The 16,094-nt window shown below is 35.2% G+C and overlaps 1 protein-coding gene across 1 annotated transcript in view; it reads left to right on the forward strand.

Moving 5' to 3' along the window:
* The window catches only part of DDX10 (DEAD-box helicase 10), a 156,274-nt gene that overhangs the window by 10,955 nt on the left and 129,225 nt on the right, over positions 1-16,094 (forward strand). Inside the window, exons 8-10 of the mRNA XM_079298709.1 lie at positions 779-941; positions 2,224-2,308; positions 14,356-14,457. Of these exons, the coding sequence (XP_079154835.1) occupies positions 779-941; positions 2,224-2,308; positions 14,356-14,457 (350 nt within the window). The remainder of the gene's footprint in view (positions 1-778; positions 942-2,223; positions 2,309-14,355; positions 14,458-16,094) is intronic.

The raw sequence follows: 16,094 nt of genomic DNA on the forward strand, positions 1-16,094 counted from the left end.
ATTCTGTTGAAGTTATTTGTTTGGCACAGATATTTGTACCTCTAACTGCTACATGTATCAAGTATGTTACAGTGCAGGTATTGCTTGCTAGTACAATACAAGGCTAGTATTTTACAATAATAGACCATTTTACAATGGGCTAGTAAACATTCATTGCAATTCTTTCACCTGTGCAAGAGGTTGCAATAGTTTGTTGTTCTGCAGTTGACTGGTGAGTACACTGAAGTAGTCATCTTATTTGTATAGAAGTTCTCAGAGCTGCAGTTGTTCCTGCATTACACACAGTTCATGTAACTACTTTCTTAAAAGGATGAATGCTGCTTGCTGTAAAATAATGCTGCATCATGGGTACTGTAAGTAAGAGTAACAGGCTGATTTTATAAGGGAACCTGTTGAAACTTGAATTAGTAAACTGAGACTGTAGACTGATTTGAGTTGCAGGTATGAAACACTATAAAACAAGTGCTTCTGATGGACTTTTCATACTTTGGTCCTTTGTGTACAGCCTAAGTTCTCACATCTCAAGTTGTTCTTGGTGTTACCTACTCTGGTTTCCTTTAGGAAATGCCATCGAAAGGCATGGCAATCTTTTGCCAGAGTTGCTTTTGTCTTTTAGTACCTGGTGTGTAACAAAGTCTCAACATCTCTTTTCTTTGATGTGGAGAAAATTTTCATTTAATTTGATGTACCGTGTGAGTTGCTATATACACTGTATACGATCTGAACAGGTTCAAAACCAGTGCATGGTAATTCTTTTCCCCCCTGATTTGTTGGGTAGGTTCAGTATCTGTTCAGAGTGTTCTGTAAGCTTCAGCCTGGTCTTCCTGTCCTGGCACTCCATGGGAAGCAGCAGCAGATGAAGAGAATGGAAGTCTACACTTGTTTTGTTCGGAAAAAGGCAGCAGTGCTTTTTGCTACGGATATCGCAGCTCGTGGCCTGGGTAGGTACCCACAGAAACAACAGCTAAGCCTGTTGAGGCTCTGTCAGACTCTGTGCTCTGAACACTGACCCAACTTTTGAAAAATGAAGCTCTAGTTTGCTTAGGAGCTCAAAATAGAGATGTCTTTTTGAGTTCTGCTGTTTCTTTGCTGAAGAGCCCCACTTTGTCTGCTCTTTTCATTTTATCCCAGAGAAACATGTGTGGATGTGTTTGTTTACAATGTGCTGGATTTACAAATCCAGCAGTTTTAAGTATTTCTGATATCCCTGTATCCTGTGAGTTATTCTAAAGGATATGAAAAACTGCTAACCTACTGGTATGTGGAATGGAAACCTTGGAAATTTTGGAAATTTTAATGTCTGTTATATGAGTGGCATTGTAGGACTATAATGATAAAGAGACAGAAAAATAAATGAGGGTAAAAGGTTGGTTTTTTTTTTTTTTTCCTTTTATTTCTTGGAGGCATTTAAGTACAACACAAGACTTTTCAGGAGTCTAGTCATTCTTCAAGATAGCAAACTCTTGTGTAAAAAATGTAAGGTTTTGTCACTGTGTTGCAAAAAGAAGGCACTCTAAAACTGAAGTCAGGAATGAAAACTGGTTCTCATACCTTCCATACTGCTGAAATCTCACCAGTGACTATCTAACTTTGGTATGGTTAGTTTGGTTTAGAGTATGGGTATAATTCTGGAATACAATATTGTTGCAGATTTGGTTTGGAAATAACACCAGTGCAAAGAATGCTGCTGCTGAGTGAAGTGCAGCAGTTAGAAAATGCTTATTATTAATGCCATTCACAGTCAAGGTTCACTTCTGTCAGGCTTGGTCACCCCCTCCTATCTTTGAGAAGGACTATGGTGTTTGTGTATGTGACAGCTGAAGTGAGGCAGTCTTAGCCCAGCTAACTTCAGACCTCAGTGGTGTAGGATATTAACAGTGAGGGTGAAAAGTGGGTCAGATATGGTTATATAATTGTTAACCATAGGGTGTTTTATCATGTGTGATACAAAGCATGTCTGTTCTTGTCAAGTGTGAAATTATGTTCCATTCATTGCACTGTCATAATTTAGGAAACAAATACAAAGATTAATTTAACTTTTTTTGATGACGAGAATATTTATTTATGTATGCTAATACATACAACAATTTTATTTTTATTTCAGAGATTGCACCTAGTGTCTGTAAATGGGTCCAAGTGATGGTTCTTACAGGAATTAATGCTCTTAAATAGGAGGGTTTTGAGTCCAGTGAACTTACTTGATGTATTTTTTTCTTTACACAGATTTTCCAGCAGTGAATTGGGTCATTCAGTTTGATTGTCCAGAAGATGCAAATACATACATCCACAGAGTGGGAAGAACAGCCAGGTTGGTTTTCACTTTTCATTAGTATTTTAATGTTTGAAATGAGTTCACTGTAGAGACAGATCATTGGCTAAAGATTCACTTGAAAAAAAAAAAGAAGATATAAATTAGAAAGAAAAAGGCTGTTATCACTAAAAGCCCCTTTTGATTAGTTAAGTATAATGATTTAACTTAATAATTTCTTAGCTTCAGAGTCTTGTTACAGCATAAAAAAATATTCCTGATCTTTCCATCTGATTAGGGAAGATTAATAATGAGGAAAAGAAAACCATTTTCCCTTGGACGGATTACCTCAAAGGATGAGTTGAGTGTGTTTGTGGGTGGAAAAGCTTGTTTTGCCACTGACATTTATAGATAAATAAGGTTTTACACTGTGGATCCAGTTTCTTTGTGTCATTGGAGACTCTTCAAAAGGATGGAAATATTTCTTCCTTATTTTAATTTGGACGGAAGGAATCAAATGTTAATTACAGGTTAAATTTTTAATTTTCTAAGTCTTTTGTGGAATTATATTCTTAAGCATAGCTTTAGTTAAAATATTTGTGGCTAAGCCTTTATGATGGAAGGGAGTTACCCAGATACACTGTTGAAAACCAAGTCCTTCATCTCTGAAGTAGATTTTTAAGTGAAACAGCAGCTGTTACTGCATATAATTCAGGAGATCAAAAACTTCATGCAATTATCTGAAGGATAAAATGTAAGAGCTAGCATTATATCTTGTCTCTAATTTAATTTGTTTGTAGTAGAGCTTGCAGTATAGGCAGTTTTCTAACCTAATGACAGAGCATTTGCTTATAATAGTATTTCAACACTATAAGAATTTGAGATCTGTTTTCCTGGATCAGCACTCCTTTCCAGCACTCCTTCAAAATGTAGACGTTTTTGCCATGTTTTCATTGTAATTGGTAACATTTCTGCCCCATTCTGTCTCTGCTCTCTGTTTTCTGATCTTCTATAGTATAAGAGAATGCTGAATTTTTAAATGACTGAAAAAAAACTCTCAGTGAATGTTGTGTATAATTAGATAAAACACTTAGCTATTTCGCTGATTTAAAATTTAGATGTAATCTTATGCATACCAATTGAGAGAGAAGCATATAGGCTTGGTTAGAAATCTGTAATATTTTCTTTTTCGTCTTCCTGGTTTTTTTAAAATTTTTTTTAGTCCTGTGTGGCTTCCACAGAAGGCTTGTAATTTTGTCTTTTTGGCATACTGTCATCATGGAAGGGAAACAATGTGTTTGGCACTGTTTAATTGGCAGTGCTTAGAGTGCTGGTTGAGTTGCAGCACCTCCCTGGAGCTGTAATCCTCAGGCCTTTTCCCAATTCTCATTAGGAGCTAAGGAGAGCAATTGTCAGCTTAGCTTGGAGAAACAGCTCTAAAGAGGTGCAAAGACAAACAACTCCCCTTTGTCATAATGGTTTTATGCTCTGAGAGGACTTTAGCCTGGCAAGCTTCAGGGTCTGTCTTCTGTGGCTTCTTGAGTACAGGCTTCTGTGATTGCTCCAGGGACAGATTTAGGCAGAAAATTGGGGCAGAGTGTCTGTCTCAGGGGCTGTGGGCTGTGCTGCATGCCTTGCTGGGGTGTAGATTATCTTTCCTGCTATGTGAATTTTTCAGTAGGGAGGCCTTATGGGGAGTACATCTGAGCAAATTGTGTGAGCTGGAGGGTGTTGACTGACAGTGAAAGCAAATTCCTTCTGTAGGAAACACTTCATGGATATATTCTGGTTCCTAATCTGATACAAAGATCAACAGGTTCTGCCTGTATTGAGCATTCATTTTGAAGAAACTTACAGGCTGTCTCCATAAATAATGTAAAACAGTCCTGGAAGGAAATTTGTTTAGGAAACAAAATAGCATGAAATAAATCTTTGAAAATAAAACACGGGAGATGTCTGATAATTTTAAATAAATACTGTGCAATAAGTAATATGCTAGTTCAGTTTTTGATGTGGATAATTGAGTATGTACATCTTATTAAAATCTGAGTGTTGAGTAGGAAGCTTCACTTGTTTTCAGTAGCTACAGTTCGTATTGGAAGCTAGTGTTTCTTCTAGAAACTTGATAAAAATGAAAGGAACTACAATTTAGTAGTTCTCATTAATGAGGTTAGAGATAATGATAAATTTTCATGGGTTATGAGTATATAATTGCATAGAATGAAAGCTAAATTAAATATCTCATCTAATTAAGGGGCTGTGTTAAACTGTAATTAACTGTTTACTTTTAAAGTCAAATTATTTTGTGCTATGAAAGTAAATATGAAAAGGGAGAAATTATGTTGGGAAGGGGGCTTGATAACCTTTGACTAACAGTCATGGATGTGTTCCCACATATATCTTAAAATTTTGCAAAGTTTGATCTAAGATGAGAGATAACAGTTTATATTTAAGTGGACAAAAGCACTGTGTTCCCTAAGAAACATTTCATTTGCATTTTACCCTGCTGAAGACCATAAATTGCAACTCCTGCATTTTTGATTTACAGTAAAGTAAGATCAAGAAAATCTGGGTGCAGTCCAGTAATGCTTTTACTTTATAGTAGAATTGAAATATATTGAGTGGGGTTTTTTAAAATAAACTTGAAAAGTATGGATGCTACAGTTGGAGTGACTGGAGCTGTTTCTTCCAGTTGCTTTCAAAGTCTTAAATAGTTCACTGACAGAATTTCTAAAATACTGACTCTATAATGACTATTAAATACTTTCAATGTTATTTTTGCCACACAATTTCTTAGGAAAGTCAGTGGTTTAAAATTGTAGATTGCAATGTTTCCTGTGGGCTCTAAAAAAAAAGCTGCTTGTAGCAGTTGCCTACAGCATTAATTTCTTCTGGCTTTTAATTTCTATTGATGCCTTCTATTCTGTAACCTGTGAAGCCTATAGTTGAAAGTATTCTTTGATGAATTTTGTGAAACAAGCTACTGTGCCACTAGGGGACAGCAGAAGATAATAATAATTTTTGAAGCACCCTGATGCTCACTTTTTTCCCCCGACTGTTTTTCCAAACATAATATCTAAGTTGTATGGCATGAAAGAAGTGTATGGGGATGGTTTTCTTCCAGTCATGATTGCATTGGTGAGGAAAGACACCAAAAAGTTTATTTTATCTTTTTATTCATGCATAAATCCCTTCAATTTTGGATGTACCTATATCCTGGCAAGAGTCAGTAATTTCTTTCTTTTTTGGCATTACATTAATCTCTCCACTTAATGTTTAATTTTTTTAATTTTTTTGTTGTTTCAGATGTGACTTAAAAACTGCTTCTTGAGTTTAGTGATTTTTCTGTCATGAGTCTTTTTTTAAAGACACTGACACTGCAATGTTAAACAGAATAAATATTTTGTTGTTGTCATTAAACACAGTGTACATACAGGCATGCTTCTTTTCTTTTAGTAAATTATAATTCTGAAAACAAATGCAATAATAAAACCCGATTTCCCAAAGCAGAATACTCTGTTACCTGTCATCTTTTTAGTGCCTGGTATGATGCTTAGATCCAAGGAGGTATGCCTAAAGACTTTTAAGAAGAATGTGTTTTTTGATGCTTTGTGAGTACTGGAGAACACACATATCTGTCAAATTATGGACAGGTGAAAGGAGCAGAATGGTCTTACTCTGTCATGTAATATAAGCTTTGAAGCTCATTGATGCTCACTGGGGCTCTCCTTAAGTAATTACACATTATATGTGTGAGAGTGAGACTAATAAGCCTTAAGAGTGATGTGGCAGTAAAGCATATAAAAATGTGAGTGACTCAATAGTACTTTTTCAATGGTGGAAGCTTGATTTTTATTTATCTTTTACATGGCAAAAATATTTCAGGGATATATGTCTTGAATGACATGGAATGACCAGGACAGCCAAGAATGACAACTGCTTGTTCTGATTATTTTCCTATTTTTAAGACTCACTAATGCACTTTTAATGTAGTTTAAAAATAAATGCCATATTAAGACCATCTCATATTCTTTTGCAGTCAAGTCATCATCCTAACTGAGATTAAGCAAAAATAGTTGCCAGTGGAGGTCACAAGACATTGTTGATACCACATTTAACTTGGAATTAATTTTATTAAGTTCTCTAAGATTAAATACTGTATCCTAGCTGCATTCTTGACAGTGGCCTCTGATGCTGCAGTTGCACTGACTGGCACTGTGTTATCTGCCAGAATTCTCTTCCTAATGAAATGGTAGGAATGTTCCTGTGCACTGAAAGATTAAGTGGCCAAGGTTATTACCTGCTGAGGTGCAGCTATGCTGTAAACTGGAATAACAAAATAAATAAGCATGTGTATTTTAACTCAGCAGAGTGGATGCAGCTGCTGTGGGGAATGGATTGCTGCCTGTGTAGGCTGGAGGAGTCAGTAACCTCACAAGGCATTTTGAAATCAGTTTATTGTAAGACTAACTTGATAAGATTGTGAGCCACAAGAGCCAGTGTCCATTATTTCTTGTGACTGGCAAGCAGGGACACTGACCCAGCATGCCTGAGTAAAGGGGATTGTGGTTCTGTAGAACCCAGGTGGTTCTCTGAACTCGCCACTAGGTATAAGTGGGCTACTTTCCAGACAGAAAAAGGATATTAAATGGTCAGTGGAAAAGAAAAAATAAATTGAATCAATCTCTGACTTCATAGCAAAATTTACTTATAATTTTTTGGGGATGCTGAACTACAGTCTATGCAATGGAGAAATAGAAGTGAACAAAGAAGTGATCTAAAGCAAAACAAAAAAATCAAGCCAGTTAACATTTTGTTGTTTAAATGCTCTATGGCGTTGTTCACAATCCATGGGAAGAAGGTCTTTTTCCTGGGTGAATCCAGGACTCAGCTGTGTACAGGGGCTGTCTGCTGTGCTGGGTCACTGTGAATAGTCAAGACACTTTCTGGTCTCTTGTAATTTTTATTGGGCTGCTTTGGTAGGACTTGCTGTAGATGGTACAGCACAGTTTCAGATTGCAGTGCACACAGATCTCTTGTTAAAGATTTGTTGTTTTAAAGAGAAATGTGTATTACAAAAACAGATCATTGATCATGTAGATGGGATAGATACTCCACTATGCATTTATTTTCTGTGCTCATTTGTCATTTAAAAAAACAGAATAGCAAATTACCATATTGTGAAAGAAACCCGGCAGTGTAGAAGTCATGATAAATGGTAGATAAAACTTTTCGTGGGCCTGGAAAAATAATGTTTTTTTGGTTTGAAGCTTAGATATCACCAGTCCTCATTATGTCACAAGGCCCAGAAGGTATTAGGATTAGAAATAAAGCTTTGCCTGAATTGAACCTGGTATTGGAGATGTAAAACTGATAATTTGTGTAAGCAATATGTTTAGAAATGGAACCTTAAATCATCAAATTTGATGGTTGAGTTTTATAACAAAATATGAATTGTTATATTTCTGTAGAAGGCCTTAGGGGTAGACATGGATATTAGTTTCTCTTTGGTTAAGGATAGTGTATGAGTGAACAGGTTTATTTGTTATGTGTATCAGATTGAAACTGATCTGCTCAGAATTAAATATCCATTCTGGTATGTTTTGGATATATTTTTATAGATGTCTTATATTGTTCCATTACACAAAAAAGTGCAGCACAGACAAATGCCTGCATCAATTGAATGTTTTTTCCTTCACTACTGTAGTGGTTTTATAAAAAATTTGAAAACAGTTTAAAAATTAAATATAAATTGCATGCTGGAAATAGTAGAACTTGACATATTCTAACTTTTTTCCTAATCCATCTTATATTAAACATGATTGTTAGGTTATTAGCTAACAATTCACTGCCATTTCTTTCAGTCTTTGCAGGGGCAAATCTTTTCTCTAGAAATAGGAGTCTGTTTTGCTTTTTGTATTTTGCTCCCCAGTCTTTCCATGTGAGGAAATAATTTTGTTCATGATTCTTTATGGAAACAGAAATTATTTGCAAATATTTAAATAATGTTATTTTTGCAAAATCACGTGGTCCAGACTATTTCTGTTCTGTGAAGGGTGTGAATGGTGTGTAATCAATAAATGATTGCCTTACATAGTGAATAACTTGGCTTCACAGTGGAAGTAATTATTCAATATTTTTGTATTTATGGTTTTGCAAGTATGTATGATAAACAAAGGGTCCATTAGAAAAAGAAAGAAAATATATAACTAGAATGTATCATCATGCACATGCAAAATCAGGCACATCTATTGGAATTGGTTTTAATGCTATTCCAGATGCTTAAATTATTGACCTTAATGTTTTGAGGAGAGCAGTCTCTTGCTTGCTTCTGGTAAATCTCTAGCAGATTTGATCTGGGTGAAAAAGAGGCAGTTGAGCTTCCCTGGTGCCCAATTTCCTTTCTCTGAAAGGATTTACCTTGGAGAGTTTCTTCAGATGCTAAAGTATCTGAAGGTGGCTTGTTGGCTTGGATGCTATACTTTTGGGAATCAGTTTTGATTTAAGTTTTGCAGTGATGCCTTACTTCCTTCTATGTCTTTTGACTGATGAGATGACAGCATATGTTGGTGCTAACCATGCTGGCCCAGTTAGGCTAAAATGAGTCAACCCAGTAAAGTCCCATTCAAGTTATAGACTAAAAAAACCCCACTAAATAATTTTATGTGTGTGGTTGTAAGTGTGTGACGTCCAAAGTATAAAAAAAAATTATACTTATGGCTCCTGCATGTTCATGTGTGGTAAATACCTTCAAAAACATTATCACTTCCTGTATATTGCATTTTCTGTAATGGGAAGTATTCCAATTCAGGAAACTTATGCAAGTATCTTTGTATCTGCAACCCTCCTCCCCCAAATTTTATGATTATCTCATCATCGCAGTTTTCTCCTTTGCCAGTTTTTAAAATAGACTATTTTTTCTTGCCAAACAAAGCAAAGATGCTGCCTTTAACTCTGGAAATTTGGCATCAACTTATGTCTTCTGAAATACAAATGTTAGGGAAACGTGTTGTAATGCATCTGTTTGAGACAACCTGTATAACATTTCCTGTAAGGATTCCATATCCATGCACCTTATCCTTAGCATTCCCTTCCATAAGTTTTTTTCCTACTGGATATTTGCTTTTACAGCAGAACACTGGTGCCTGATGGGATGGTTCCCATTCCTCTTTTATTCAGTTGTGACCACAACTCATGTCACAACTGACAATTAAAATGTGGTCCATTTGACTACAATGGTCATGGCAAGGATGTGGAAGGATACTACTCTGAATGTAGTTAGAATGTGCTCAACTCTAGCTGCATAGCCAGGTAGAATTGATTATCAACCACAGTATCCTTAATTTATTGCCTTTGTTGTTTGTTAATGTTGTTTGCTTTGGTAATATTGTCTAGAGGTATATGCAACTGTTGACTGGATGTGATCAAGGATGGGTTAAGATAGTTAAAATTAGGCAATAATTAAGTGTCTATTTGGCCTACATGAAAACCATTTTTTTCCTCATCCTGTCTTCACTGGACTTTTACCATGCTATTGCTTCATGTTTGATTGCCATATCTTGGCTCAGGGTAATTTTTAGCAGAAGTTTAAGGTCGATTTTGTCATGGTGCATAAACTATCCTCTTAATTTTAGTGTTTGTTTTTTTTTTTTTTAATTATTCAAGTGAAGCTATTTGGCAACACTTTGTGCTTCTTTGCTAAGGAAATGGTTTTCTGAACATTTAAAAACCATTTTTCTCTACTTGTAATTAGCTGCTACCACATTGTCCTAAGTAATTTATCCCACTTAATTTTTGTCTGCCTTTGGCACTTGCTCTTGATTGTAGGCATCTTTCTTTTTCTCATCTGCAGTCCCTGTAAATATAACCCTTTGCTTTATAGCACTAATGATGATTTTCACAGCTTCCTGCTTGTGCAGAGAGGCTGTTTGCCTTTTTCAAAAGTATTGAAGTCAGACTCTAGAAAATAAGGCAGATATGAGCTAAAAGTGATTTTTTTTTTCCCCTAAGGACTTTCTACAAGTAAGATGCAATTTTCCATGGACTTGGAATAAATCATCCCTTGTAGTCTTAGAGACTGTTAAGATCACAGTGCAAAGATGAGTCCCTTCTCTGGTTTCTTGATCACCTTGAGGAGATGACAGGATATAATCAATTCCTACACAGTCCAAGAAAGTTTGATTGCTTTCAGGTTTTTAATTTACTTTTCTTCAGCAGAGTCAAAGTGCATACTTGTTGAATAATAAATCACCAGAGTAAATTAGCATTTTAGGACAGATGTTTGGTTTTGGTGATGATGGACTTGAGGGCTGCAGTCGGCAAGAATAGGGAGAACTTCTAATATTGCATCATCTGCAAGGTTCCTGTAGGAAAATAAGGGGTGTTCTTTTTCCCTATGTTTTAGGCTCTATAATGGAAACAAACTGTTTATGCCAGTTTTTAGTAGTTTGTCCTTTCCTAAGTTTGCCAGTATGGAAGCTTTTAGTATGAAATACACAGAGAGAACACTTTGGGAAACTTAAATTTTCCACTGAAGCCTCTCTTCTTGAGATTATCTTTTAACATCATATTTTTCTGATTAGCACTTTATGAGGTTGGTTTTTTTAGTTGTTGTTGTATTTTTTTGAGAAATAAGATAATACTCTGCCAACTAAACCTCCTTTTTTATAGGCTGCATTTTGGTTTCTTTAACTAAACATTTGCTGAACATATACAAACCTCAACCTTCCCAGATGGTATTTGAGATCATTTTTAGCTTTATCAATTCTGTAATGTTTTCATTTTCACGTTTAGATCTGAAGAACAGTGTTGTTATTAAACTGTTTGTTTTAGTTAATTAAGTCATGATTATGGTATAAAATGTGCAAAGTTCCTCCTTAACGTCAAATATTTTTAAACTATTGGCATTTGAAAGAGAACATTTCCAAAACATGTACAGAATAGGACTGCACTGCATCCAGACTTATCACATCTTTCAGTCCTTTAGAGTTTCTGAAGGCATAGCTCTGAGAAATATTTCTATGTTGCTTTTTAAATTCTTAGTAGGTGGCAAAAGATGAGACAGTATAGGTGCTTGAAGGCCTCTCTTTATTTCTATTTTCGTGTGAGTGTTTCTTTGCTTAGCTGTAGTACTACTTGGTCCACACAAAGGCTTTGCAAGACTTAATTTAGACATTGAAATAGTTATTGTCCATAGATACCAGATAAAATGCATGGAATATTTTAGTGAATCACCTGTCAAATGTGCCTTTAGGATTTTTACCTTCTGAAGCAATTACTGCCTCAGCATGCAATGAGTATAGCACTAATAACAAAACCAACTTTTAAGGGTCACAGTGAAGGTTTATCTGATCCTGCATCCTGTTTCAAAGTGACTTCATGGATACTGCTGGAAAGCTATAAAAACAAAATAAGCATAGAATGATTTTTCCTGTACTGTATCATTTCAGATTTTGGTTTTGTGGCTTATAGAGAGGATATCTGCACTCTCTGGCCTTTGATGACTATTGTGTATTTCTATGAGTACTGTGATTTCTATGACACTAGTCTTTCACAGTGTTTTGCACACTGAATAAAAGAAATATGATACAGAAACAATTTAATAATGCCCAGTCAGGCACTCTGGGATAAGAAATAGCACAAGCAACAAAACTACACAAAATCCATGTCTTTGGGTAACTTTAAGGAATCTGAAAACATTGTTTGTATGGGTTTATATAGTACAATCATGACTCCTCTTGACAAATTACAATTGTTAAAACATTTAACAGAAATTTTTTGCAGATACCAGATCATTCACATAGCTCTTGTTGGAGTCCTTTCCTTTCACATCATGTGCTTTGGAGAGAAAAGCAGAGCTTTGTTATTCTGTGCTCTAAATTGGTGAGACTGGTATTGGCAGTAATATTATCTCTCTCTTCCTGTCTGGTATATAAAAGAGAAAATTTTTATTCTTCTTTCCAACAGCGTTCTGAGAGCTCAGGTTCTTTTGATGAATAATTGGTTGTCTTGGTAGTATGATCATCAATTTTTACACTAAAATGCAAAGTCCTCGAAGGTTCAGTGGCTTTCTAGGATTTCATTGCTTGTTCAGGTAGTGGCAGTGTCCAACAGACACCCACCTTGCAGATATATAATTTGTAATTTGGTTGGGTTGAAGTATATAGAACGTTTGCAAAAGGTGCATTTGGTCTATCTAAGCAAGTTATTCCCAACCTTAATTATTGTATAAGGGGTGCAAACATTCATGGGATATTTGGTCAGCAGTGACAACAATCTTGGTAAAGATAATAAATTGTCTTAAGCCAAACATCCATATTGCTTTAGAGCTCTTTTTTAGAAAGATTGTACAAGCTGATATTTTTGTATTAAGAACTTTTTAGGTCTACTAATGAAATGGATTTAAATCAGTATAGGTTTTGGATGGTACCAAAGTACTCTTATTAATCCATGTATAATCAGTACATTTACAGATGTTGGTATGTAACAGAGATTCTTCTCTTGTATCAATTTTATTTCCATGTAAAATTTCAGAATCTAGAAGGTTAAGCTTAAAATTTAATGATGAAAACATTTACTAGACATTTTTAGATTATCTTTAGAAGTTGGTATCCAAACCCATGACGTATAGCATTGGGGGGAAAAAAAATCCCAGGCATCCAAGAGCATTTTGTTATGATTTTTCAAATTCATCAAATGAAAGCAGAAAGCTGTAATAAAAGCTGTCAGACTGTTTTAACTGCAGATTTTGTTGCTACTTGCATTGCTTACTGTGCTGTGACAGATAGTGTTTATAGTTTTCAAACAATTCTGCAGTACTGTTTTTGCCAAGTGATAACTGTTTATCCTTGGAGAAATGTGGACTCCCTGTATTCCACTAGAAATTATCTTTATCAGTTAATGGTATGATTCTTGTTTGCTGTGCCTGACAACATCCTTCTGCCCTCCATGGCCTCCCTAAAGAAGAGAATTTAAAGCTGCTCTACTGAACAACTCACCAGTCTTGTTTTGCTTTGTCCTACACATTGCTCTCATCAGTTGGTTATTAGGTGAATTCTGTCCAATTCTGGCATGTTTCTGGAATTCAGTTGGGATCTTTTTTCTTTGTAATGAAGGACTGTGCAGTATTTTTCTATCAATCTGTACTCTTAAGAACTATTTGTAAATATAAAAGAAACAGTGTATATGCTACAGTAGATACAGACTTAGTGCATGCAAGCACATCATTACCCACTTCTTCAGTAGAACTTAAAACCATTTGTGTTGTTTGTTTGCTAATGCTATTGGGTGATTCTTTTTATGTGAAAGTCCTGAAGTCAGTAAATGTGCCAAAAGCAGGAACTGATACTTTCTTGCACAAGGAGAAAATGATCATGAAGATGCTTTAAGCATAAATTAGCTGATTTTATAATGTCTTTGCTAACCATGTAACTTGAGTAATTACCAGCTCATCTACATTTGATACAGCTGTTAAGTGTATTGAAGAGTGAATTCTAGATAAGTTCTTATGGGATCAATCTGATTATATCTTTTCTTTCACACCTGGAAGCTGCTCCTATAAAGGAGCTCCTGTTTTTATGCTTTTTTTTCAGTATTGCCACTGTGACCTGTTAGCCTTTACTGAACATGTGAGAAGGAGTTATTTGAGACCTAAGCAATTACCCTTTCAGCCTTTCCCTGTCTTTGACTTGCAGGATATGCAAAGGGAATCAGTTTTTACCAACTGTTAAACTTGACCTATTGGCAAATGGTGAATGCAAGTAGCTGGATTTTCTAGTACTGTAATCAAAGTACACTTTGATCAAGTGCCATTTGTTTGCCACTAATACTTCAAACCGAGGGAAGAAAAGATTCACTGATCTGAATTTATGTCTTAGCCCCAGATGTTTAGAACACTAGGTGTAGTTTTAAAATCAGCTCAAGTAGGGATATTGGCAAGTCACTTGTTTGCCTCTTCTTTTCCCTTTGTTAAGTGGTTTTGTCTGTTCTTTGGATTGCTTATAAGGAATCAAATGTAAGTTCTCATTGGCTGTTGAAAACATCAGCAAAAGCTGTAATTTTTTAATGTGTGCTTGAGGGTTTTTTTTTTTTTTTCTCCTTTTCATCAGGTACAAAGAAGGTGGTGAAGCTTTGTTAGTATTGCTTCCTTCAGAAGAAAAAGGCATGGTGGAACAGCTGGCACAGAGGAAAGTACCTATCAGTGAAATCAAGTAAGTGGCTAATGGCCTGCCTGTTACTCAGCCTTCTTTCTACAAGAGTAATGTGTGATGAGCCTGTGACAATCTTGATAAAGTTCTTTAATTGCCTGGAGCTGGACAAATCAGAGAAATGAATTAGCTTTGGTAGTGTTGTAGAAGGAGAAGACCTTGAGAGGTTACCTATTTTATTGCTGTTCCCAAAGGCAGGATGAGCTGCACAAATCATTCTTATCAGATGCCAATTAATATATTCACAATTTCCCAAAGAGGCTTCATCCATACTCAGTAGTTACTACTGTTAACATTTTTTTTCAAGTGTCTGATAAGACTTGTAAGTAATTTAAATGAAATATTTCTTTTGTCTTGTGCCAAGAATATATGGAATGCAATGTGTTCTCTTGCTCTCTGCAGCTACTTTTTATGTAATTGAACATGATAATGCACTTTCTCTTTTGCAGATTAAACAATTACAATTTCTTTAATCTGTCCCTGTATGTTGTTATTGCTGTTATCATTTTTGTTTCTCTTATCTGTTTTTTCTTTAGCTCTAGACTATTTCTCCAATTTGTCATGACCTTTCTGAATCAGTTAGTTGAAGGACAGGAAATAAAAGATGGTCATTTTACATACTAAAAAGAGGTTTCCAAGGGAAACCTGTAAGGAGCTATCATATCTGTTCAAACAGTACTGACTTTGGAGGAGATGCAGAAGCATATAACAATACCAGGTAAAAATAAAAAAGCATGCTTCCATTTAAAATGGAAGAGTAATGGATATGTATGTATTTTTAACTGCAGAGTAATTGATACATAGAAAACACAAAAATCCTAACTGTAAAAATACTAGAAAACAAAAGACCACCATTGAAAAAATTGATGGTAATTTCTTATTTAGCAGCTATAAGTAGGAAGGAGTTTACTGTTTTTTCAGCCTGTCAGTCTGATATTGAATTAAAAGAGAATGTGAAGGAAATGCAAAAGAAGAATTGAAAACAAACCAGATGATGTGATACGACCCTGACTCCATTGTTAACACTTAAAAAGGTCAGATCATACCATGCCAAAAATTGTCCAGCAGAGATAAAAGAAATCAGACAATGATGATAAGGTAGAAAATAAAAATTTCTGTATGAGTGGGTATGAGTAAAAGTTTTACTTTGAAAAGTTGTGATTTGCTTGTGAAGATAGAGATATCTAAGCAAAGAAGAGAATTAACTGTACTGAATTTCTCTGTAGAACAATTGTTTTTGAGAAGAAATTAGGATGAAACTTTAGGTATCTATTTACACCTCATTGCTTAATCTTCAGGTTTGCTCAAAATTTACAGGTTGACATTTCTTCAGAGAATGGAAATAATGCATATAGCACTTGGTGGATTTAAAGTTTAGTTTTATTTTTTAAAAGTATTTTTGTTTTATAGGATATGCCATTTCAAAGGCTCTTCTGGACTGTATTTGTGATTGCTGTGTAACAAACTGAGTATACAGCTGGTGAAATAAATGCACCTTTTCTGTTCAAATGCATGTATCAAATCCATGTAGGATGTGCATGAACTTCAAACACAAACAATTTTTGAAAACAGAGAAATAAGGACTATAATGCAGTCCAACAACTACTTAATGACAAGCCCAAACAAAACCTCACCAACCA

This window comes from Erithacus rubecula (assembly GCF_903797595.1).
Source record: "Erithacus rubecula genome assembly, chromosome: 1".
NCBI lineage: Eukaryota > Metazoa > Chordata > Aves > Passeriformes > Muscicapidae > Erithacus > Erithacus rubecula.